The 25,580-nt window shown below is 43.4% G+C and overlaps 1 protein-coding gene and 1 long non-coding RNA gene across 2 annotated transcripts; both read left to right on the top strand.

The window, feature by feature from the left end:
• Positions 1–3,787: 3,787 nt before the first annotated feature.
• LOC102495723 (keratin, type I cytoskeletal 18-like) lies at positions 3,788–5,182 on the top strand. Its single transcript, XM_014584078.1, is given in 3 exon segments — positions 3,788–3,823; positions 3,826–4,614; positions 4,697–5,182. Coding segments are annotated over 3 exon segments (1,296 nt in total). The 3' UTR covers positions 5,168–5,182.
• Positions 5,183–11,134: 5,952 nt separating this feature from the next.
• Positions 11,135–20,026, top strand: LOC114006084 (uncharacterized). The gene is made up of 3 exons (XR_003547851.1): positions 11,135–11,259; positions 11,660–11,735; positions 19,639–20,026. It is a non-coding gene; the product is annotated as an uncharacterized LOC114006084 (long non-coding RNA).
• The last annotated feature ends 5,554 nt before the right edge of the window (positions 20,027–25,580 follow it).

Genomic DNA, 25,580 nt, shown 5'->3' with positions numbered 1-25,580 from the left:
TTTCCCCCTCTCTCTGTTTCTCTGTTTCTCTCTGGCGAGCACACGTGTCCTATAACAAACCGAAAAACAATTTTTTTTATATTAAAGAGATCTAGATGCCACCTGGTTAATAATTAAAATTCAATTTTTAGGCATCTATTCAGTGTCCAAAGGCGTTCTAAATAAAGTGAACCATAATAATACTATCTAATGTTTGGTAAGTTCTTAAAGCATGCCAGGCATCTGTGAGTTCTTTACATGAGTTGCCTCATTTAGTCCTATAGTCAGTCTTATAAGATTGTTACTCTTATCATCTCCATTTTGAATATAAGGATCTAAGGCATAGAAAGGTTACACCATTTGCCCAGTGCTGCATAGCTATAATAGCAAGTAGGAGAAGCAGGATTTGAGCATAGTCTGATTCATAGAATTCATATCATAGAATTTATGATATAAGAGAAGTATAAATTATGGCTCCTACCCTCAATAAATGTACCATCTAGTTGGGAAAAACATTATAAACATACATCAAAACAACAGTAAAATGAGCACATGTAATTAGGTGTTCAGGCAGATGCTATCAACTATGAGTTTAGTTCAGAGGGCATGAGGATGCATAAACCAGGCAGGCAGAATCTCATGGAAAAATAACCTTGCAGTGAGCTTCAAATGGTCCCTGAGATGTGCATAGGGAAAGGACTGCCACAGGTAAGAGGGTGGCAAGAGTGCAGAAGCAGGAGTAAGACTTTGTTTTAGAGAATGATGTAGTCAGCCTGACCACAACTGGGTGAAGTTGATGGCAAGCGCTGGACCGAGCTACAAAGGCCTTTAAAGTAGAGTTTAGGCTTGGCTCACTAGCAGGGAGAGAGTCATTAAAGGCCCTGGATCAATAAAAGCAATATTATAAATGGGATGTTTAAGGAAAACATGTTTGGCAGGATATAGAGAATTAACTTACTTAAATTGTAGATGACAGACCAACTGGTGGCATGGTGGTTAAGGGGGCTGGATCCCACACGGCTGGCCTTGTGGTTCAAGTCTCAGGCCTGATGGCTTGAAAATTACTGTAGGCATGTACATACCCAAAATTCTGAGAGGAGAATGGAGAAGAGATTACTATGGCCCATCCTCTCGGGGGGTGACTTCTCACTTTGCCGCTCTCTCCCTCTGGCAAGATGACATAAAACTTGGAAAAATGTGAAATTATCCTAAATTATTATTGATTCTTATTCTCAAATTCACTGATCTTTATGACTTTTTAAATGCCATAGCACATATTCTTATGCATAAGATAGAGAGATAGGAAACAGCCCCCAACAGGACCTGGCCATGCCACAATCCTTTTTTTCTACAATTCTGCATCCCGTCATGATCTTGGACACACATGTGCCCACCCAGTGTGTTACTGCTACTATGGTTTGTGATTTTGTAAAATATACTTATTTTTCATTAGTAAGTTCTGCCTATTCTGTAACCTTAATATTTTTCAAATGTGCCCATTCCTCTAAAAGTCCCTTCCCATTACTTCAGCCGCCATCCCAAAGATGAAAGATGTCAATGAAGTCATTCTAGAAAAATGACACTTTTTGCTGACTACATCTTTAAACTATTTAATTTTATTTATTATTAATATTTTTATTTGCTCTAGGGCACATGTGCTCACCAGAGAGAGAAAGAGAGGGAGAGAGAAAGTGAGAATGCAAGCCACTGGGTCTGAGACTCAAACTGTAGTTGGCCACGTGGGAATCCAGCTTCTTAACCACCGTGCCACCTGCTGGTCCCCAAGAGTGCTGAATATTTAGTAAGTTAGCAAGATATGAAGTAAAATAAGAGGGGTGGGATTAGAAGGGTGAATCTCATTCTTTAATGCACATCAAAATCACCTGTGAATCTTTCTGAAACATGTTCAACCCTGGATCCCCACTCGAGTGATATTTTAAGAACTAAAGTGAGTTTGTTGCATACCAAAGGTTAAGAGTGCAGAGCTTAAATATTTTTTAGGTTTCTTTCTAGATCTGACATCCTGTGAGGGAAATTTATTTACCGGTACATCTTGTCTTAGAACTACACCGTGGATGTTGGCCCAGTCCCTTTGCCTGTGGTCAGTAATCACATCCAGTGGAAGGGTTTCAGGAAAGTGTTTTGGGTGCAGCAATGGTCAATGGCAATGGCCCTGGGCATGACTTGAACTTGCTGTGAATCAGAGTAATAACTAAGAACAAGTTTGCCTTCCTTAATGCTTCCCACTGTACAGAGAACAAAAATAACTGAAAATAAGAAATGAGCTATATGAGCAAGTAGCGTATATACCGTATTGCTAAGCACTGAAAGCTGTGAACGTGTGTGTGTGAGGAGAGAGAGAGGGAGAGAATGCTTGACATTTTTTAGCCTACTTCCCCACAGCTGGACAGCTGGCCAAATTCCTAACTTGTGAGACTGCTTGGATAGAAGCAGTTGAGTTTTATATAACAGTAAGGCTTACAGTGAAAGTGTTGAACAAGATGGGAAGATATAGAACACCCTTTAGGAGAGTCTTGAGTGCCCTATATTCTGTTTACATGGACAAGGCAGACATTTTGATCCTTCCCCTTGAGTACTAACAATCCTTTGCTCCTACTCCTTTTCTGTTTGTTTTCTGGGGCCCATACTGGGACCTTTTTATCTCTCCTTAGCTGCCAAACCCCTTTTTTAAAAATGGAGTTGGAGGCGGATTTCAAGTGCAGCCTCCACTTAAGAGAAAGCTTCCACTAAAAATAGAGAAAGAAACCCACATGTGCAGATGAATTAACACCCACTGTTACCAAATATACAATGTTCAAATTAACAGGGAAGACTACTTCTTTTAGTCGCAAAATTAATCATTATATGTTTTTGTGGCCATATTGTTCACTTCATCAAGGCTTTTCACTAACTCCTTTAAATTAGATGTAAGTTAATTTTATCTATAAACCATGAACTTCTTGAGTTTATCTAATGATCTTCACGTCCTATATCCCAACATCCCATTCCTTTCCCTCCATAGTTCTGCCCCTGAACATATTGTATTTAGTTTATTTGAGGTGAACATTTTTTCACTTTTTTTTTTTTTTGAGAGGTTTTTGCTATGGGGCGCGTGCGCTCGCCAGACAGACAGAGAGAGACATAGAGACAGAAAGCGAGAAATCACCCCCCAGGGGGGATGGTCACGCCGCAATCCCTTCTCCTCCATTCTCCTCTCGGGATCTTGGGCATGCACGCACACGCGCCCGGCGTGAGTTTTAAGCCACCGGGTCCGGGACACGAACCGCAGTCGACTACGTGGGAGTCCAGCGACATAGCCATTACGCTAACTGCTGGTTCCCACATCTTTTCACATTTTAACATTTCTGAAATCAAGCAGCATCTTATAACCATTGGTGTCTGAAATTCAGTGAAATATGGTGTTCTAAGTGAATAATTTATCTCCCATCAGTTACTGAATGATGTTCTTCCAATGCATTGGCTCCAATTCATAATTCTTGTAAGAAGTCTTGCTTTGGGCCAGCTAGGTGGCTTGATAGCTAAGGTAGCTAGACACCACATGGTTTCCATGGTTCGAGTCCTGGACCCTGTGATTTGAAAAATGTGCTGGGCATGTGTGCATGCCTCCCTAAAATCCCAAAGGAGAATGGAAGAGAGGGATTGTAGTGTGGCTATCTCCCCTGCAGGGTGCTTTCTCACTTCACTTTCTCTCTCTCTCCAACATGTACACACTGCCTATACTTAATTAAAAAACAAACAAGGCTGCTTGAACCAGATTCCTGACTTCTTGCTTTCTTTCTCCAGCAGCATGAGCTTCACCACCCGCTCCACCACCTTCTCCACCTTCTCTACCAGTCCCTGAGCTTAGTCCAGGCGCCCAGCTACCGGGTCCAGCCAGCCAGCAGTGCCACCAGTGTCTATGCAGGCGCTGGTGGCTCAGGCTCCTGGATCTCAGTTTCCTGCTCCAGCACGGTCCGGGGAGGCTGGGGAGGCTGGGGAGCCGGGGGCCTGGAGGCGGGGATGGCCGGGGGTTTGGCCGGAATGGGGAGCATCCAGGGCAAGAAGGAGACCATGCAAGACCGGAACGACCACCTGGCCTCCTACCTGGACAGAGTGAGGAACCTGGAAACGGATAACTGGAGGCTGGAGAGCAAAATTTGGGAACACTTGGAGAAAATGGGGCCCCAGGTCAGAGACTGGGAGCATTACCTCAAGACCATCGAGGAGCTGAGGGCACACATCTTTGCAAACTCTGTGGACAATGCCCGCATCGTTCTGCAGATAGACAATGCCTGTATTGCTGCTGATGACTTTAAAGTCAAGTATGAGACAGAGCTGGCCATGCATCAGTCTGTGGAGAGCGACATCCACAGACTCCGCAAGGTCATTGATGACACCAATGTCACTCGGCTGCAGCTAGAGACAGAGATCGAGGCTCTCAAGGAGGAGCTGCTCTTCATGAAGAACCATGAGGAGGAAGTCAATGGCCTACAAGCCCAGATTGCCAGCTCTGGGTTGACCATGGATGTTCCCAAATCTCAAGACCTCAGCAAGATCATGGCAGACATCCGGGCCCAATATGATGAGCTGGCTCAGAAGAACCGAGAGGAGCTGGACAAATACTGGTCCCAGCAGGTGAGCAAAGAAGGAAATGGCCGGCGTGTAGAAGGGAGGCAGGCAGGGGAGAGGGGCCTGATGGACCATATCCACTCTGCAGATTGAGGAGAGCACCACAGTGGTCACCACACAGTCTGCCGAGGTCGGAGCTGCAGAATCGACACTCACGGAGCTGAGACGCACGGCCCAGTCCTTGGAGACTGACCTGGACTCCATGAGAAATCTGGAGGCCAGCTTGGAGGACAGCCTGAGGGAGGTGGAGGCCTGCTACGCCATGCAGATGGAGCAGCTCAGTGGGGTCCTGCTGCACCTGGAGTCAGAGCTGGCACAGACCTGGGCAGAGGGGCAGCGCCAGGCCCAGGAGTACGGGGCTCTGCTGAACATCAAGGTCAAGCTGGAGGCTGAGATTGCCACCTGCTGTCACCTGCTGGAAGACAGCGAGGACTTCAGCCTCAGTGATGCCCTGGACAGCACCAACTCCATGCAGACCATCCAGAAGGCCACCACCTGCAGGATGGTAGATGGCAAGGTGGTGTCTGAGACCAATGATACCAAGGTTTTGAGGCACTGAGACAGTAGAAACAGGGTATCCTTGGGAAGTAACAGGCCAATAAAAAATGCAGAGGTCATTACATGTCAAAAATAAATAAATAAATAAATAAATAAATAAAGGGGACCAGCAAATGGCATAATGGTTATGTCGTTGTACTCCCATGTAGTCGACTATAGTTCAAGTCTTGGACCCAGTGGCATAAAACTCACGCCAGGGGGCCGGCAGGTGGCGTGGTGGTTCAAGGCACTGGATTCCCACATGGCTGATTGTGGTTTGAGTCCCGGATCTGGCAGCTTGCTTTCTTGCTTTCTCTCTCTCTCACTCTGTCCCTCTCTGGTCAAATTGAAATAAATGAATGAATAAATAAATAAAGTTAAATAAAATAATTCTTAAAAAAAAAAACAACTCACGTCGGGAGTGTGTGTGTGTGTGTGTGTGTGTGTGTGTGTGCGCTCAAAATTCCAAGAGGAGACTGGAGGAGAAGGGATTGCAGCTAGAAGGGATCATAGCATGGCCATCCCCGCTGAGGGGTGAACTCTTGCTTTCCGTCTCTCTCTCTCTCTCTCTGTCTCTCTGGCAAGCAGGCATGCCCTGTAGCAAAAATCTCTCTCTCTAAAAAACAAAAACAAACAAATGAAAGCGAAGTCTTGCCTTTTTTGTGACACCATTTAATATTAATACAACCCCAATATTTCTAACACTCTTGATGCATGCAGTCTCAGGAAGTGGCATGTACATCTACTTTAAATGTTCATTTCACTTGTTTATTTAAATTGCCACAGGGCACATGCATTTGCCAGAGAGAGGAAGGGAAAGGGAGAAGATTCTCACTATTAGGACATGGTCACGCCACAATCCCACTCCCTTTCTTCAACCCAGGATTCTAAATGAAGTTGGTCATAAGGAATCTGGCTCCCTTAACCACTAGGCTATGTTGATAACCTCTACTTTAACATTTTAATAATAACATAATATACCATCATTTAAGTATACTGTAATTTTATTAGTCAATCGGTATCGATATTATAAATAGGTACTTTGTATACTTATCTAGTTATTTCCTGAGGATACACTTCCTTCTTTTTTTTGGTAATTTTTTTTTTTTTAATTTGCCAGAGTACACATGTGATTGCTGGAAACAGAGAGAGAGAAAGTGAGAAAGCACCCCCCCACACACACACACACACGGAGGAATTTACATCCAAGGCCCAGATTTAAACCATTGTCAGCATATGGGAATTGCCTCCCCTAACCAAGAAGGCTTTGGGGCCGGTCTTTAACCTTTTATTTTTTTTTTTTTGAGAAGTTTTTGTTATAGGGCACATGCACTCACCAGAAAGACAGAGAGAGCTATAGAGAAACAGAAAGCAAGAAATCACACCTCAGGGGGGATGGCAACGCTGCAATCCTTTCTCCCCCATTCTCCTCTCAGGATCTTGGGCACGCACACACATGTGCCCAGTGTGAGTTTAAGCTACCAGGTCTGGGACTTGAACCATGGTTGACTACATGGGAGTCCAGCGACATAGCCATTACACCAACTGCTGGTCCCCCTGGGGCCGATCCTTAACCATTTTTAAATGTGCAGTTCGGTGGTATTAAGTATGTTCATGTTGTTGTGGAACCATTGTCACCACCCATCTCTGGAAGGATGGTCCTTTTTTTTTGGAGAGGTTTCTACTACAGGGCGTGTGTGCTCACTAAAAAGACAGAGACAGAGACAGAAAGCAAGAAATCACCCCCTAGGGAGGATGGCCACACCGCAATTCCTTCTCCTCCATTCTCCTCTCAGGATCTGCTCAGCATGAGTTTAAGCCACTGGGTCCAGGATTCGAACTGCATTCTACTACATTAGAGTCCAGCAACATAGCCATCACGCTAACTGCTGGTCCTAGGATGGTCCTTTTTTAAGACTATAAATACATATCACCAAATTGCTCTACAGAAATAAATAATTGCTGTTTTTCGTTTGTTTGTTTGTTTTGCTATGGAGTGCGCCAGACAGAGAGAGACAGAGAGACAGAAAGCAAGAAATCACCTCCCAGGGGTATGGCCACGCTGCAATCCCTTCTCCTCCGGTCTCCTCTCGGGATCTTGGGCACGCACACACATACGCCTGGCATGAGTTTTAAGCCACCAGGTCTGGGACTCGGACTGCAGTAGACCACATGGGAGTCCAGCGACATAGCCATTACGCTAACTGCTGGTCCCTTTCTTTTTTTTTCCTTTTTTTTTTTCTTTCTTTTTTCTTTTTTTTTTGAGAGGTTTTTGCTATAGGGCGCGTCATTAGACAGAGAGACAGAACGGAAAGCCGGAAAGCACCCCCCCCCCCCCCGGGGGGATGGCCACGCTGCAATCCCTTCTCCTCCATTCTCCTCTCGGGATCTTGGGCACGCACGCACACGCTCCCTGCGTGAGTTTAAGCTGCCAGGTCCTAGATTCAAACCATGGTCGGCTACATGGGAGTCCAACAACATAGCCATTATGCTAACTGCTGGTCCCAATATTTGCTGTTTCTTACAACTCACTGTTTTTCTATTAAAAACACATTTACTGATAGTCTTGTGTTGAACGATGAACAAGGTATACATAAATATTACATCGGTTAAGATGACTTTGTTGCAAATAACTGACATTGGTTTTCTTTCCATGCATGGCTGGATTCAGGAGCTCTGTTTCTATTACCAAGATTCTGTTTCTCTCCAGCTTTCTCTTGGCTATGTCTTGGCTTCCTTTTCAAATGAGCTTATTCTTTGTGATATCAAAATGGCTTCAGCAGCCCTGTATCCTATTAACTCCATGTCCAGCAGAGAGACAGAGAGAGACCCTACTTCAGTAATTCTAGAGAAAGTCCTGAGATGTACTCTGACTGGAAAGGCTTAGAGCTCATGCTTATCCTGAACCAATTAGTGAAGCCACAGAAATGGGATACACTGACTGATTTAAATCCATTTTGCCCTCCTCCAGGAGGGCCAGGAGGGGAAAGAGCCATACCTAGATCACAAAGACCAAGGGCAGAAAATTGCCTAAGAAAACCAGGTCTACCATTAGAAATACAGGAAGACAAGCCATGTCCACTGCAGTTCAGTAGGAGTGAGAATGCTGTGTAAAACATTAAAGGACCAGGGGGACCAGCAGTTAGCGTAATGGCTATGTCGCTGGACTCCCATGTAGTCAAACTGCGGTTCGTGTCCCAGACGCGGTGGCTTAAAACTCACGCTGGGTGCGTGTGCGTGCATGCCCAAGATCCCCAGAGGAGAATGGAGGAGAAGGGATTGCGGCGTGGCCATCCCCCCTGGGGGGTGATTTCTCGCTTTCTATCTCTCTGTCTCTCTCTGTCTGGCAAACGCACGCGCCCTATAGCAAAAACCTCTCAAAAAAAAAAAAAAAATTAAAGGACCAGGTGGTGGGGCAGTGGTAATGTAACTGGACTAACATGGGAAAGGTCCTGGTTTTGCATCCTGGGACTTCCCTAAGCACGAGTGCAGGCTCATGCGCCTGTGATCTGGTCGACGAGACCGGGTGGATTGAGGTGCAAAGACTGTTAGGAAGGCCTGAAGGGATTGCAACATGGTCATCCTCCCTGGATGACTGCTCGCTCTCTTTCTCTGAGAGTGCATGTGCCCTATAGCAATTTTTTTTTAAGAATTATTGGGACCAGCAGATGGCATAATGGCTATGTCACTGGACTCCCATGTAGTTGACCGCAGTTTGAGTCCCAGACCCATTGGCTTAAATTCACTCCAGGCGCATGTGCGTGCATGCCCAAGATCCTGAGAGGAGAATGGAGGAGAAGGAATTGCAGCGTGGCCATCCCCCCTGGGGAGGGGGTGATTTCTCACTTTCTATCTCTCTGTCTCTCTCTTTCTGGTGAGCACACATGCCCTATAGTGACATATATATATATATTTTTTAAATTTAATTTTAGTCACCATTATTATTGTTGTTATTATTATTATTATTATTAATTTGACCAGAGAAAGAGAGAGAGAAAGTGAGAAAGCAAGTTGCCAGGACTGGAACTGAACCGTGATTGGCATCCAGCGCTTTAATGACCACATCATTTGCCGGCTCTCAATATACTGTATTATTACATTACCTCAATAGGATTACTACACCTAGCACAATTAACCATAAAAATCTTTAATATCATCTAATACTGTTGTCTCCCAGATTTTTCCTTTACAGGTGGTGTTTGAATCACCACCCATGAAGGGTCCATACATTACATGTAGTTGTATGTCTCTGCATGTAATTAAAGTCTCCTAGAAACTACAACAGTCTCCTCCCTTCTTTTCTTCTCAATGACTTGTTGAAGAGACTAGGCCAACTGTCTTATCTCTCCTAAGTCTTTGCAGTGGTCTAAAGTCTTTTTGCCTTGAGTCTTGCTGCTTCCCACTGATCTTTCTAAGCATCTTCTGCATCAAGGTGACAGCCATCTTTCTAAAATGCAGTTAGGATCCTGTTACTTCAGTCTTTTTCCTCTTTTATATAATGTTTTCATTGATCTCCACCGAAATTTCCAGTCTCATCTTTATTTTCTTATTCCATGTAAGCTAAAAACTGCCCCCCCCAAAAAAAAACCCACCATACTCACTCTCTTAACTAATAAATAGATGTACCATGTACCAGCATCTCTCTCCCTCTGGAAAATAACCTTTATTTCCCAAAGCTCAGCTCAAGTGTCACCTCCTCTATGACATTTTTCTGAGTCCTTGAATCTCTACCAAGAGAAATTGACCACTTCTTCCTTTCAGCATGGCTCCGTACATACGTGTTCCTGCCTATGTATTCCACTGCACATAAGTGTTTACCCTGCTGACTCCTGAGGCTCCTTAGGGCCAGGTTCTACTCTTTGTAGCAGTCTTACCAGCTTGCAGGGGCTTAACGGATAATGGACTTTCATGAATGTGAAATGAGAATGTTTGTGAGTAGGTGAATGAAAGGAAAATGAGTGCGCTGAGTTTACATTACAGCCCAGTAAACACTAGAGCTGTTCCAAGAAGAACTTCCTAACCGTCATTCCTACTTACAACTCTCAAGCCCATGGCATGGCCAGAGCTGGGTCAGGGATAGGGGACTTCTATTTGGGAGCAGACCCCCACCTCCGGCCTGTTGAGCTGTATCCTATGCCCTATGTAAGTCATGTGGTACTTGGTAACTCAGGGGCTGTTACAAGACCAGCCGGTTCTCAGGGAAGGGATGCATTTCTGAAAATATAAGCTTTGGAGAGATACTTCTCTCCTGGCCAGTATGGTTTATTACCAAGCATAGGATAAACTGGGAAGAAGCAGATCAGTGACAAAGCTGATTCGCCGGCTGTTGTTCACTGCCAGGTGTTTAAAGTCTGTTAACTAATTTCATGACACTGTGCATGTCACCTCCCTCTTTTTGGTCTGTTTTATAACCTTTTTTTTTTTTTTGGAGAGGTTATCGCTATAGGGTGCGTGCGCTTGCCAGACAGACAGACAGAGACAGAGAGACAGAAAGCGAAAAATCACCCCCCAGGGAGGATGGTCACGCCACAATCCCTTCTCCTCCATTCTCCTCTCAGGATCTTGGGCATGCATGCACACGCGCCCGGCGTGAGTTTTAAGCCACTGGGTCCGGGACATGAACCGTGGTCGTCTACGTTAGGGTCCAGTGACATAACCATTACGCTAACTGCTGGTTCCCTGTTTTATAACCTTTTAAACAAAGATATTAGACTAGATGATCTCTAGGATCATTTCTAGTTCTATCATTTTATAATTTAATGCTTACATAGTATCAGTATAACATGTTTGATATGCAAAGGTTCAAGAATTGTTGATGACATTTTACAGATATGGAAACTGAGGGCATTGTGGCAAGGCGTTTGATTTAGACACACGGAATCCTTTTTAAGCTCTGTCTCATTAAGCAATCAATATTTTCTGGCTCACCAGAGAAACTGCAGTATCTTTCCCTTTTGAAAAGCTGAGATCTGTTTCTCTTTCCAGGCCTGCAGAAAAAAAAAAAGAAAGAAAGAAAGAAAGAAAAGAGTCAGAGAATGATTATGACAAATATTAGAGCACCATTTACCTCACTCTCTGCAGCCTACCTAGTCTTTGCATCTCACAATGTAGAAAGTAAGAAAACTCGGGTGGTTTGAAGATTGCCAGGGGGCATGTAAGAACGGCTGGAGAACAGGCTAGAAGCTGCAGAGGATGTGTCTCAGTGATCTGCAGACTAGAATGGGGGTGGGGTGGGCCCTGATCCCAAGGGCATAATGACAAGGTCAGCCTCGTCTCTTCTCTCTGTTCTTGGCAACAGCCAGTCTAGCTAGAAAGAGCAATCTGTCAAATCTAATTAGAGTAGAAGAAAGTGAACAATGGGTGCCCAGCTCTAAAATGACAGCCCAGTTTAATGGGGTGGAGGAGCATGGGAGGGATGTGTGCTTTGTGTGCTTGGAACTGGTTCCTTCAAATGGATCCTTTCTGAACTCAACCCGCAAAACATCTCTAACTGGATTCTTATTTACTTTACCAGAACACCTCAGGTCCCTGCGCTTTTTAACACATGCACATCCAGCAAAAGCAGAGGAGAACCTGGCTCTCTCTCAAAGGTGAGACCGTAATCAAAAATAGTTACATCGTGCATGGCTTGGACATGGTACTGTGTGCATGCAACTGCTATTGATGAATTAGTTCATGTGGGTTTTTTGTGTATAATTATATTAGTGGCATTAGAGTTTCTCTTTATTTTTCTAATCCCTTTAATTATAAGACTTATAATTGGATTCTTGAAATTTCAGAACAGTCTAAAATTTTATTAGGACCACAAATAAACACATTTTTAAATGCAAAAAAATTTTTAGTTATATTTTTGGCTTATACTTCCAATAGCATCCCTGATTTGGATATTTTAATTCTTGCATCAAAAGATTTCACAAGGAAGAGATATATTTTAAAAATAAAATCAAATAAGTATATTCCTTAAAATAAATTTATGAATATGGGTTACTGAAGCTGAAAAATCATACATCTGCATAATCTAAAGTCTTGAATAACAGCAGCCCATCATCAGATATTACAAAGGATAATAGTTTATGGAAAATGCATGTTATGAAAAAACTATGCACAGATTTCAAAAATGTCCTGCACCAAAATAAACCCATGCTTTATTTCTATTTTCTGTGACATTTTTAAAGTTCCCTCATGTACTGAAGATTAATGATTTATTAGTTTATCAGTGTGGGACATTCAGATGTCTTAGAGGTGTAAGAGAACAATAATTCTGTAAAGTGGGAAGAGGGCCAGCACTAATACAATTTGTAATTTACAAGTCTCAGTTGCAAGGTTAGGTGTTCTTTTCATTGGTTATCTCATTTACTCCTCACAGCTCCCTGTAAAATGTTTTACTGTTCTCTTCACTCTGCAGATAAGGAAACTAAGGCCCTGAGAAATTAGCCCATGCTTACAGAGAAATGCAGAGTCAGACCATGAACCCAGGTCATCCAGTTCCAAAGCTTGTGAACTTCTCAGGACTGTATTTCCAGTAGAGATAAGAGACATTCAATTTTAAAAGACATTGAATTGATAATAATAATGTCAACATGGGGACTTCTCTTCCAGTCTCTTGGTCTTTTGTGGGCATGAATGAAACAGCAAATTTTAGCTTGGTGCTTTGGTATCTCTTCCTTTTATATTTTTATTTTTTTTAGAATTATTTTATTCAACTTTATTTATTTATTTTTATTTTTATTTGACCAGAGAGGGACAGAGTGAGAGAGAGAGAGGGAAAGTGAGAAAGCAAGCTGCCAAGTCTGGGACTTGAACCATGTCGACCATGTGGGAGTCCATTACCCTTAACCACCATGCCACCTGCCAGCCCGGTATACCTTCTTTATGGCATGTTGCTAGCTCTTATTTTCTGACAGCATCATTTCTTTCTCTCCCTTCTTCCTGTTCTTTCCTTCTTTTACATACACATTATATAAATAAATTATGCTTAAAAAAAAATAAAACCAAAGTCCACTAATACTATCCTTCTTATGCCAAACCCAGTCTTTTCCCCAGGGAAACCATTCTTACCAATTGGAGTTATGACCAACTGTTTCTATCTGTGTTTGCACAGATGTGGGTGTGGATGTATCTATTGTTTTGTGTGACTTTTTAAAACACAATGGTACCATAACTGTACTTTTTGTTCTCAATTTGCTTTAAAAAAAAGTTTTGCATGGAGATGTTTTCATGGCAGTATGTTGAAATCTAATTCATTCTTTTAACCGTTACATAGCATGCCATACATGCTGTTTCCTCTCTACCTTGCCTGTGCTTTTAAAATGGCTTAATGACACAGCAAGTCAATATTAACCATATTTGTATTTATGGGGCAGGTAGAGACAAGTACACGCTTTACTGCTGACTAGAGAGTGTTGCCAACAACATATCAGAAGAGAAGGAAGTAGGAAGTGCCCACAGCAGTCCTGTGAGCCAAATGAGAGGCCTAGGGCAGGCCCGAGTCTTCAGTAGCTGTGCTACCTCCCTGCTCCTGAACACGTTAGCATTTACTTCCTATTGCACTCCCTGTCCTCTAAACAGTTATTTCTTTAATGCACATAAGGGATAATATAACAGTAGCAGACTTCACAGGGTGCTGTGAGGATTACGTGAGATAATGCACAGGAAGGAACGTTAAACTCGGCATATTGAGATGCTATGTTATGAACCGTGTTAGGCTTTCTCCTCTTTTCCTCCCACTTCAGATACTGTTCTGTGGGGCTTGGAGAAAGGTACTTACTAAGTGGAGTTATGCTTCTCATTATCAGATATTCTGTTAATGAGGATTGTTCCTAAAGGCACTGGAGACTGGTAACCGGATTCGAGTCCTGACGTAGCTATTTATTAATTGTGTGACTTGTGTCATGTTTTGTCATGCGTAAAGTAGGAGTGGTCTTATAGTACTGGTCAGCCTGTTGGGGGTGGTGAAGTTTAAATACGATAATGTGTGTCAAGTACTCAGTACAGTTTTTGTTATATAGGAAGGTCAGCTGCTTTGATCACTCACAGAAGTGGCAACATCTCCAGTTCTGTTTTCTTTCAATTAAATATCACTATTCAGTCCCCAGAAGTGAGGATAAAGACAGGCCTACTCTCGGAATTAGAGCACGGTTATTTGTTATTGCTTTTTTTTCTTTTTTTTTTAAAGCAAGTATTTCCTAAGTGGTACTACATACATGATACCCTGCTGGGACTTGTAAAATATAAAGGAAGTATAGGGCCAGCCCGGTAGCCTAGTGGTTATGGAGCCAGATCCTATATGGCTGACTGTAATTTGAATCCCAGCCTTGTTGGCTTGAAATATATGCTGTGTACATGTGCATGAATGCCCAAAATCCTAAAAGGAGAAAAGGAGGAGAAGGGATTGTGGTGTGACCACACCCCATTAGGGGTACACTCCCTTTTTTTCTGTCTCTCCATGTCTCTGGCAAGTGCATGTGCCCTCTAGCAATTACGAAAAAAAAAAAAAAAAAAAAAACCAGAAGTAGAAGAAAAAAGGAAGTGTAGGGACACCAGCAAATGGCATAATGATTTCATCACTGGACTCCCACATGGCTGACTGCGGTTTGAGTCCCGGACCCCAGAGGCTTGAAACTCACGCCAAGTGCATGTGCATGCATGTCCAAAATCCCAGGAGGGGAACGGAGGAGAAAGGATTGGGGCATGACCATCCTTCCTAAGGGGTGATTTCTCACTTTCTGTCTCTCTGTCTCTCCAGCGAGCACAAACAAATCCACCCTTTAGCAAAAATATCCAAAAAAAAAAAAAAAAAAAAAAGGAAGTATAAAACATGGCCGTAGTCTTCAAAATGCCTACAATTTTTAAACAGAAGTTCCTTAATCTGCAAAGTAACGCTGAAAGAACTTTGAACCTGTCAGATGAAAGGCTTTCTATGTTATTCTCTGGATAACTGATAATAACATAAACAATGAATCGTGTTATGAATATACTGGGTTGTCGGAAAAGTCATGACAGATCTATTTTTCCTATGCAAAAATGTATCAAAATTTTATGTTAATTACAAAGATATAATCTGGGGACCAGCAGCTGGCGTAATGGCTATGTCGCTGGACTCCCATGTAGTCAACTGCAGTTTGAGTCCCGGACCCGGTGGCTTAAACTCATGCCGGGCGCGTGTGTGTGCGTGCCCAAGATCCCAAGAGGAGAGCAGAGGAGAAGGGATTGAGGCGTGGTCATCCCCCCTGGGGGATTTCTCACTTTCTCTCTCTCTGTCTCTCTCCTTCTGGTGAGCACACGCACCCTATAGCAAAAACCTCTCCAAAACAAACAAACAAACAAACAAAAAACCAAAGATATAATTTGTAATTAAAACCTTTAACACCTGTTTATTCCGTATCTGTCTTCAAAATAATTTTAGAAATTTGCCTATAGAACTGGAGCCATTAGATCATCTCTCCCTTAAATGCCAGTGAGAGGCTGGTTTCCTGGCTGGGAGTTGCTCTCACCTCCTCTTTTTTTAAAAAAATATTTTATTTAATTTTATTGTCATTATTTTTTTATATTTTATTTTTTTGAAGTTGACCAGAAGAGACAGTGAGAGAGAAGGAAAGCGAGAAAGCAAGTTGCTAGGTCCAGGACACTAACCGTGGTCAGCCATGTGGGAGTCCAGACGCCTTAACCACCGCGCCACCTGCCAGCCCTGCTCTCACTTCCTCTTGACAAAGCTGGAACGAATGAGACCCAAAGCTGCAGAGAGGCCCTGCGCCCCACACACCTAAGACTTGCTTTCATAGATATGTGCAGATCTTCTGTTGTTCTGGACACAATATGAACAGATATTAACAGGCAGATGAAATCCAAAAAAGAGTAGGAACTGTCTTAAAGAACCCAAGCATGGGACCAGCATATTGCTCAATGGTTATGTCACTGAACTCCCATGTAGATGACTGCAGTTCAGGTCTTAGACCCAGGGCCTTAAAGCTCACACCAGGTATGTGTGCGTGCATGCCCCAAAATCCCGAAAGAATAGAGGAGAAGGAATTGTAGTGTGGCCATCCCCCCAGGGAGTACTTTCTTGCTCTCTGTCTCTCTGTCTCTCTGGTGAGCACACTTGCCCTATCACAAAAATCACGCTAAAAAATAAATAAAAGAACCCGAGGATACTGTGTGAACACTCAAACTACCTTATTTTTTTTTAAGGTAAATATCCAGTAAATGAACTGTTACTGTTTCTAAAATGTCCGCCTAGCCCCTCTCAGCCCAGTAAGCTTTCTCTGACCGATAGGACCCATCTGAGGTTTGTATGTGAGCCCATTCTAGTCTGCTCAAACTGAAATTCCAACTGGACATCAAAGGCCACTTCAGCTGTCACACGCAGAAACCACATGTGGCATTTGGATTGAGACTGGGTCCAGGGAGCAGATGCTCTGAGTGCTCAGGAAGTGGCATGCCTATTTCTGATACAGGAACCAAGCCCCCTTTGTCTTAATTCCACACTTAGATCGGTGGTAGGCCATACTGAATGTGTTTTTTTTCTTTTTCCTTTTCTCTTAAAGGGGCTATATTATTAAATAATTCTTATAAGAAAAATTTCAATTATAATGTAAAAGAGAGAGATTTCTCAGAGAACCACTTTTTTATGTTTTTAACTATTAAAGGGATTTCTTAGCAAAGAAATTAGCTCATTAAATCCTACTTCTGTGGAAAAGAGATTCTTAAGTGTAAGGTTTATGACATGTAATTATTAGGTTAAATATTATTCAAAACACTGTCTCCACCATTTCTTTCTGAAAGTGATCTTTTTATTTTGGTAAAAAGATTTCTGACATTTTTTTTTTGTCTGGAAAACCAGAGTAAAAACTTACAGCATGTTAGAATTCTAAAAATAGTTTGACCCTGCATTTCAGAGTTCAGGGCTCAAAATATGCTGTCCAAATTATTACTGGCAATTCATTTATTCTGGCCCCCTGAAAGAGGTGAAAGCAGCTGGTGTATGCGGCTTGAGAGAAAGCCCATTTTTCAAGAACAAAGAGAGAGCGGGCGCCCCTCCCCCGTTAGAGAAACTGCTTTCCTTTGTCTGAGCCTACTCCCCTTGGGGACTGCGGCAGGGGAGGCTGGGGCTGTGTCCCTGCGATTACTGAGTAACAACTTGGTTCTGCTGTGCAGGCACTGGGAGATGTGCTGCACAGTATTTAATGTTATCAGCTCCTCCTTCACACATCCTTCCCTGAAGGATACTTTTTAAAATACAGTAACATTGAGGGAAACAGTAACACTGAGGGAAACAGTCCCTCCTCCCCTCTTTCTCTGAAGATAAACAAATGTCAGGTATCTTCCTGGACCGGCCCTGATTCACGAAGTTACTATATACCCACTGCTCTTTTTTTGTTCTCCAAACACTGAGCTCTCAGTGCTCACCTGGTTGGATCCAGATTGTGACGGTTCCGGCCCAAGTGGTCACTTACTGGACTTGGGGGCCCAACCTTCTCTGGGCCCCTCAAGAAGTCTTCTGTTTTAGTTGAGTTTCTAATTACAATGTTTCTAGTGCTACTGACAAAAGAGAGAGTTGTGTTTTGTATACCTACAACCATGCCCTGATGGGAGATGAAAACCTTCATGTCAGACAATAGGGACCTAATAAACAGCCGGACTTGGAGACCAAATGGAATCTTCCTATGGGTCTTTACTCCCTTACTTGAAGAAAAATAAGAGATGTACAACTCCAAAATCTAAAAGATGGTTACTTTGGGCCAGTCCCTTAGCCTCGTGGTTAAGGAAAGCTGGATCCCATGTGGCCAGCAGTGGTTTGAACCTTGGCCCTGGCCAGGAAACACAGACCAGGCATGTATGCCTATGTGCCCCAAATCCTGACAGGATTGAAAAATGGAGAAGGGATTTCGGCATGACCACGTCCCACCAGGGGGTGGTTTCTCCCTCTGTCTCTCTCACTCTGTGTGGTTTCTCCCTCTGTCTCTCTCACTCTGTGTCTCTCTCTGGCAGGCACACAGAAGACTTAATAAAATTAAAATAGTACTGGGCTGTGGTGTGGTGAAGACAGCTAGATCGTACATGGCTATTGGCATGGTTTGAGTGCTGGACCCAGTGGCTTGAGAATCACACTGCGTGCTTGTGTGTGCCCAAAATCCCCAAAGGGATTGCAGCATGGCCACCTCCCCCCATGCTTTCTCACTTCCTCCACCCGCTGTCTCTCTGGTGAGTGCACACTCCCTATAGCAAAAGTGAGTAAGTAAGTAAATTAAATAAGACAGAATCTACTAAGGGACCAGAGGGCTATTAGCAAATCTTTGGAACAACGTGAGTGGCAGGGCTCTGCAGGAGAAAGCATCTGCAGATCGGCAGGGCACCTACAGAGAGGGAAGCCGCACTGACATCATCTCGCGGCTTACACTTCCCGGCACTCAAGCCGGCTCCAGAGCAGGAGCAGCCTTCATCTTCTCTCTGTGGGCTTCAGCCATAGGGGGAGAAAGGTGGTACCACCGTTCTCTCCCAGTGGATGACGCCGACGTGTTCTAAGCAGATGATTGCAGAGACTCCTGTCAAATGAGTGAAGAGGAAAAGGAAGTGGGGAGAGGAGGAGGGACTCTAGGAAGGGCACTGCAACAATCCTGGAATAAAAATGACGGGCCATGGTCAGAGATGATAAGCATATCCACCTTGAAACTTGCCCCCTGTCTGTTTTCCATTTTGCTTTTGCTAACCCCTTTTACAATTGTATTTTGTAAATCTCATTTAAGCGAGAGAATAAGTGAAAGTAGGCTCCATTTGGCTTTATTTTCGTTCTCTTTTAGGATTACCTTAAATAATGAGACCCTAAAATTGAAATCCACCCGTTTTAGTTTCAGGAAATGTTAAAAATAATAATAATAATAATAAGCCCTTTGAAACACCGTCTAGCGCATAGCAAAGCCATACCAGGCCTCTAAGTTTCACTTCTCGACAGAAAGGCGGCTCGGGTTGTGTCATAATCTTCAGTTTCGTTGGTTAAGGGGAATAATGTGCAGCACTCAGCGCCAGGACCATTAGAGGTGGGGTGCGCCGCCTACGATGTCCCTGGAGCTGCACCGCGGGCTGGCCAGCTCGAGCTCTTTGTCTCTTTCCACCAGCAGGCGGCGCTGTCTTGCGGGCGCCCCCCCCCCCCCCCACCCGCCACAAAGGCCATTTCCGCCATAGCCTCCGGAACCTGGTTGGCGCCACGCCTTGCTGGTCCTTTAGGATCTGTTTTTACCCAGAGCTGCCTAATAACATTTCTGAATCACCGTGCACTGTGCCAATAAATACTATTTGAAAGCTGCTTTTTGGGTATGTTGAAAGAGTGGAAACCCTAAAAACAACATGTCTTTGAGATTGCATAATCAGTGATTTTTTAAAAACATCCCCAATGCAATTCAACTTGTTCGAGAAAAAAGGGCCTGTAAGATAACAAAGAAGGCAATATATGTTGAAAATTAGAATGCTTTTAAAAATTCCACTTCCTGTTTATTCCAGACTCTTCTACGGGCGAAGGGACCGGCGGCCTGCGAAAATTCAGCTGCGGCGCCATCTGCTGGGCGTGCTGCGAAGCTGCAAGGCCCTACCCGAGCTTGTGGTTGAAGGTCCCACTTTTTGCCCTGGAAAAGATCTAGCACCAAGGTAGTGTTCACATGCAATCCACTTATCTAAAAAGCAACTAAACTGACCCCCTAAAGAAAATGGTCTCGGGCCAGTCCAGTAGCCTAGTGGTTAAAGGAGCCAGAACCCATACTGTCATCGTGGTTCAAATTTCCGCAAGCGTCTGTGTGTATGTGGAAAATCCAGACTGGATGGAGAAATGAAGGGGAATGGATTGCATCAAGGCCATGTCCCCTTGGGAGTGCTTTCTTGGCCATCCTTATCTCTCTCTGTCTCTGGCCAGCCCATGTACTCTCTAGCAATTAAAAAAAGAAAGTATCTCAGTGTTGAGGAGCTCTTGGGCCTAAAAGAACCGGTGTTTTTAATATTAATGGTCTCAAGAAAATCTGGTGCTGCAGGATGTCGGGAGGCAAACCTCGTTCCATTGTTCCTACCCATCTCTCAGACACAGCAGAGAACGAAAACTGTTTCTCATCACTGCATGCAGAGGAGTGTCAGGGACAGAAGTTGCTTGTTCTCCTGAATAGAACTGGTTTTGCTTTAATGGAAAGAATTTCAAAGGTGGGGGGGGTGACAGAAATAAAACTCATCTATGAGTAGGAAGGTGTTAAAATGTGGCCTTGCCTGTGGTTTGATATAAGATCAAAGCTACGATTTTCAAACTCTTAAGTCAGTTCTGATTCACTTGAAGATTTTTCTACTTGGGAGACATTAGGCCCTTTCGGCGCAAAGGTCTAAACCCATTTGCAAACACGTTTATATACGCGCTTTAACATAAACATGCATTCACCATGGTTGCAAACTTCGTTAAAGCTCATAATCAGAAAGTGCTTGGAGAACTAGCAGAAAGCAGAACTTTAGAGCAGATCACAGTTGGCCCCAGCCATCTGGAAAAACATGTATCACTGATAGGAAGCATTTGAAATGGAGTCAGACTATCACACAGTTCCAACTGTTCAGAGCTTGATAACTGGGTTTTGTATTCTAGGATGAATTTGTAATGGTTTTCTTGAAAGAGATGAAGTAGCTTTATCAATGGTAAAGCTCTATGATTTCGTAGTTCTTGGTGTTCATGTCATATTACTTCCATATAAATATAGCCAGTTTTTTTTAAAAGAATAATTTATTTTTTCTTTAAGAGAGATTTTTGCTATAGGGCATGTGGGCTCGTCTGAGAGACAGAGAGATAGAAAGTGAGAAATCATCCCCCAGGGAGGATGGCCACACCACAATCCCTTCTCCTCCATTCTTCTCTCAGGATTTTGGGCACACACACACACACACACCTGGTGTGCATTTGTTTGTTTGTTTCCTTGTTTTTGAAAAAATGAAGTTTTGCTATAGGGCACGTGTGCTCACCAGAGAGACAGAGAGAGACAGAAAGCGAAATATCATCCCCGAGGAGGGGTGGTCACGCTGCAATCCCGTCTCCATTCTCCTTTAGGGATATTGGACACACACGCACATGCATTTGGTGTGACTTTTAAACGGCTAGGTCCGGGAATCAAACCGCCGCCAACTGCATGGGAGTCCAGTGACATAACTGTTACGCCATCCACTGGTCCCTTGGTGTAAGTTTTATTTATTTATTTATTTATTTTTGGAGAGGTTTTTGCTATAGGGCATGTGTGCTCGACAGAGAGACAGGGAGGCAAAGCAAGAAATCACACACACACACACACACCCAGGGGAGATGGACTTGCTACAATCCCTTCTCCTCCACTCTCTTCTTGGGATCTTGGGCACGCATGCACACATGCCCGGCATGAGTTTAAACCACTGAGTCCAGGACTTGAACTGCGGTCGACTACGTGGGAGTCCAGTGATGTAGCCATTATGCCATCTGCTTGTCCCCAGCCCTGGCATAAGTTTTAAACCACAGATCCAGGATCCAAACTGCAGTCCACTACATGAGAGTCCGGCAATGTAACCATTATGCCATCTACTGGTCCCTTATTTAATTGTATTTATTGTTATTATTAATAATTTTTTAGACAAATTACTTGCTATAGGGTGCATGTGCTTGCTGGAAAGACAGAGACCAAGAAATAGAAAGTGAGAAATTACCCTTTCGGGGGACACCCACACCCCAATCCTTTCTCCATTCTCTTGGGATGTTGGGTACACACACATGTGCCTGGCATGAATTTTTAAGTTGCTGAGTTTGGGACTTGAACCATGGTCGACTACGTGGGAGTCCAGTGACATAACCATTATGCCATCCACTGGTCTCTTATTTATTTCATTTTATTTGTTATTATTATTATTTGTTTAAATTTGACCAGAGAGAGACAGGAGACAGGGAAAGTGAGAAGCAAGCTGCCAAGTCTAGGATTTGAACCACAGTTGGCCATGTGGGAGTTCAGTACTTTAGCCATCATGCCACTTGCCAGTCCCTAGTCACTGTTTTATAAGGACATTGTTTGGTAGCTCAATAACTAAGCCCTCATGGATGAGACCTGTCTGATTCTTCCACTGTAGTGATCATAGAGAAAATGTTTACCCTCTGTGTGGGTGCTTGAATAAAATAGGTAACTAAGAGAATAGGATGAGAAGTTAAAAACCCACTGTGGCAATGGATTGTATCAGAGAACTAGAAGACTGCTGATATCTTCTATTTTAAATAAACATAAAGCCATTGAGTACTCGGGACCAGCGGGTGGTGCATTGGTTGGGGCATTTCAGTCCCACATGGCCAGCCATAGTTCAAGTCCTGGACCTGGCAACTTGCTTTCTTGCTTTCTTTCTCTCTCTCTCTCTCTCTCTCTCTCTCTGTCTCTGCCTCTCTGGTGAGTGCATATGCTCTATGGGAAATTTTAAAAATTAAATAAAAAATTCTCTTTAGAAAAAGTTATTGAGCACTAAATTGTGCTCAATATCTGTCATGGCTTACTTCTATTATTCCTTCTGTCTTTTTTTTTTTTTTTTTTTTTTTTAAGGCCACACAGAATATGTGCTCACCAGAAACAGAAAGAGAGAGAGGGAGAAGAAGAAAGCACCCCTTATGGGGCATGCTCAAATTGCAATACCATCTCCTTCTCCATCCTTGTCAGGATTTTGGGCACACTAGAATTTTTTTAAGGCACCAGAGCTGGGTCTTGAACCACATGGTCAGCCATGTGGGATCTGGTTCCTTTAATCACTAGGATACAGAGCTGCCTTCTTTCTTTTCTTTTATTTTATTTTCTTCCTTTCTTTCTTTTTTTTACATACTGTCAGGTTATCTAAAAACGTTTTTGCATAGAAGAACAGAAAAATACATCATGACTTTTCTGACAACCCCGTTTTTTTTTTTTTATTGTTGCTTTTTAGGTTTCAAATTTTTTAAAAAATGAATGAATAAAGTTGTATAATTTTTTTAAAAAATTAGCACTAAGCATTGGCATTGAATAGAGAATTAACATCTGGTGAAGGGGCATTCAGGGCCTCTGGCTCAGGACAGTGCCAGAACAGAAGCAGGGTAGTGGGAGCCAGACACCTTGAGCCCTCAGTCTTTTCCCCTGTGTGGTGCAAGGCAGCCCCTTGTAAAGGAACGTTGCCTCCTCTGTGGGTCTCTGTATCTCATTACTTTTTACTTATGGGGTGCCTCCGCCCTCAGAACAGGGCTACATACACAAAGTACCTGTTGTTTTCCTCATTGATGTCCCAAGAGCATTCACTGAGCACTATTTCTGGTGAACTCTATATAAAAAGACTACTCATTCCCTCAGCAATTGAGGTCAGATCCAAATATTTATGTTTGGCAAAAAATAAGGGAAAAGTTTTTTAGAGATGACCTTTCCCTTGACTTTTAGCTTGTTCTATAATTGGGCTTTTGAGAAGATGTGGCCATTCTCTGAAAAAAGTAAAGCAGGTTGAGCTTGGTAGATGTTTGTATCTGGACACTAGAGTTAACTAAGTGTGTCCCTCATGGTTAGAATCCTGACTCCACCGAGGAATTGCCTTAACAATGTCACTTTAACTCATTTTTGTTCTCTTGGCAAAGATCAGTCCTGTTCTCCTCTCTTTGCAAAATGGCAGACTCATCAGAAGGTCTCGGCTTTCAGATCACTCCATTTTTTATTCTTTTCTTTTTGAAGAATTATTTATTTAATTTTATTTCTTCATTCATTTATTTTAATTTGACCAAAGACACACACACACACACACACACACACACACACACACACAAAGTGAGAAAGGAAGCCACTAGGTCTGAGACCCAAACTGTGGTTGTCCGTGTGAGAGTGTCCGGATCCTCAACCTGCTGGCCCCATCTGACTACTTCTGAGAAGACCTCTTTGACCTCCCCCGGTGCATGAAAGGTGCCTGCAGCACCTTGTGGTTCTACATAGTATCTCTTAGAATACCATGTCATCCCTGCTCACTTCTCTGTCTCCATACAAGACTCTCATACTCTATGAAAACACACATCCCCTGTGCCCAGCGAGTACAAGACCAGGCAGATGTCAGGTGGGATTGCAACACACTGAGATGGATGGAAGAGTATATCCAGCGGCGGAACTGCCACAGGCACATACAAAGTATAGACCTGGAAGAGCACCAAGGAGCAGGAGTGGTTTGGCTGAAGCCTGGGAGGACTGACCAGACAGAGGATGGTAAAGAGTCCGAGGTGTTTATGGTGTCATGGGTGTTAATGTAAGGCAGTGGTCATCAGAACTTGAAATAGTTGCAAACAATGAAAATTCTGGTGTAGCATATATTCAGTAAGTGCTTTACGTATATTTTAATCAAAAGCTTAGAGCTATGGATCTAGTTCATTCCAATTGTAGAAAATATAACTTCACTGGAAAAACTAACCCCCATAGCCAAACCATTTGGTCAAATAGACTTATTTCCTATCTGTCTCTTTTGGAGGGGAGAAAGCACTCCTCAGTGGGGCATGGTCACATCTAAGTCCACCATTTCTCATCCTGTTGGGATTTGGGGCATATATACACATGTACCTGGTGTGACTTTCAAGGAGCTGAGGCCAGGATTTGAACCACAGTGTCGGCCATGTGAGATCTGGCTCCCTTAACCACCAGGCCACAGGACAGCCCTCTGTCTATCTTAGTCCACTGTGCATTGTGTTGCTATATCAGAATATCTGAAACTGGGTAATTGATAAAGAAAAGAGGTTTATTTGACTCAGTACTGGTGACTGGAAAGTCCAAGAGCATGGGGCCACCATCTGACACAACCTGGCAGAGAGGAACAAGAGCACATGAAAAAAAGAGAGACCTGCATGCAACCAACTTGCTTTTATCTATCTATTTTAGAGTTTGTTTGTTTGTTTGTTTTGCCTTTCAGTGTGTATGCTTGCCAGAGAGAAACAGACACAAGAAAGAGAAAGTGAGAAATCACCTCCCAGGGAGGATGGCCACGCCATAATCCCTTCTCCTCCATTTTCCTCCCAGGATCTTGCGCACGCACGCACACATGTCCAGCGTGAGTTTCAAGCCACCAGGTCCGGAACTTGAACAGCAGTCGGCCATGTGGGAGTTTAGTGATGTAACTGCTGTGCCATCTGCTGGTCTCACTAACTTGCTTTTATACTTATCCCATTCCTGTAGGAGTGAGAGGCAGCATTAATATATTCTTGAGGGTGGTGACTCCATGATCCAAAGCTGCCTACTAGGCCCCACTTTATTTTTTTAGTTTGCTGTAGGGTGCATGTGTTTGCCAGAGGAGAAAGAGAAAGAGAGAGAGAGAGAGAAATCACCCCTAGAAGGACTGGCCACACTGCAATTCCTTCTCCTCTATTCTCCTCTGGGATTTTGGGCACATGCACACACATGCCTGGTGAGTATTTTTCAAGCCTGACACTCTGACACTCT

Source organism: Tupaia chinensis, unplaced genomic scaffold (genome assembly GCF_000334495.1).
Source record: "Tupaia chinensis unplaced genomic scaffold, TupChi_1.0 Scaffold145652_1, whole genome shotgun sequence".
Lineage (NCBI taxonomy): Eukaryota > Metazoa > Chordata > Mammalia > Scandentia > Tupaiidae > Tupaia > Tupaia belangeri.
The sequence above is the reverse complement of the archived record's forward strand: the minus strand, read 5'-3'. Positions and strand labels throughout refer to the sequence as shown.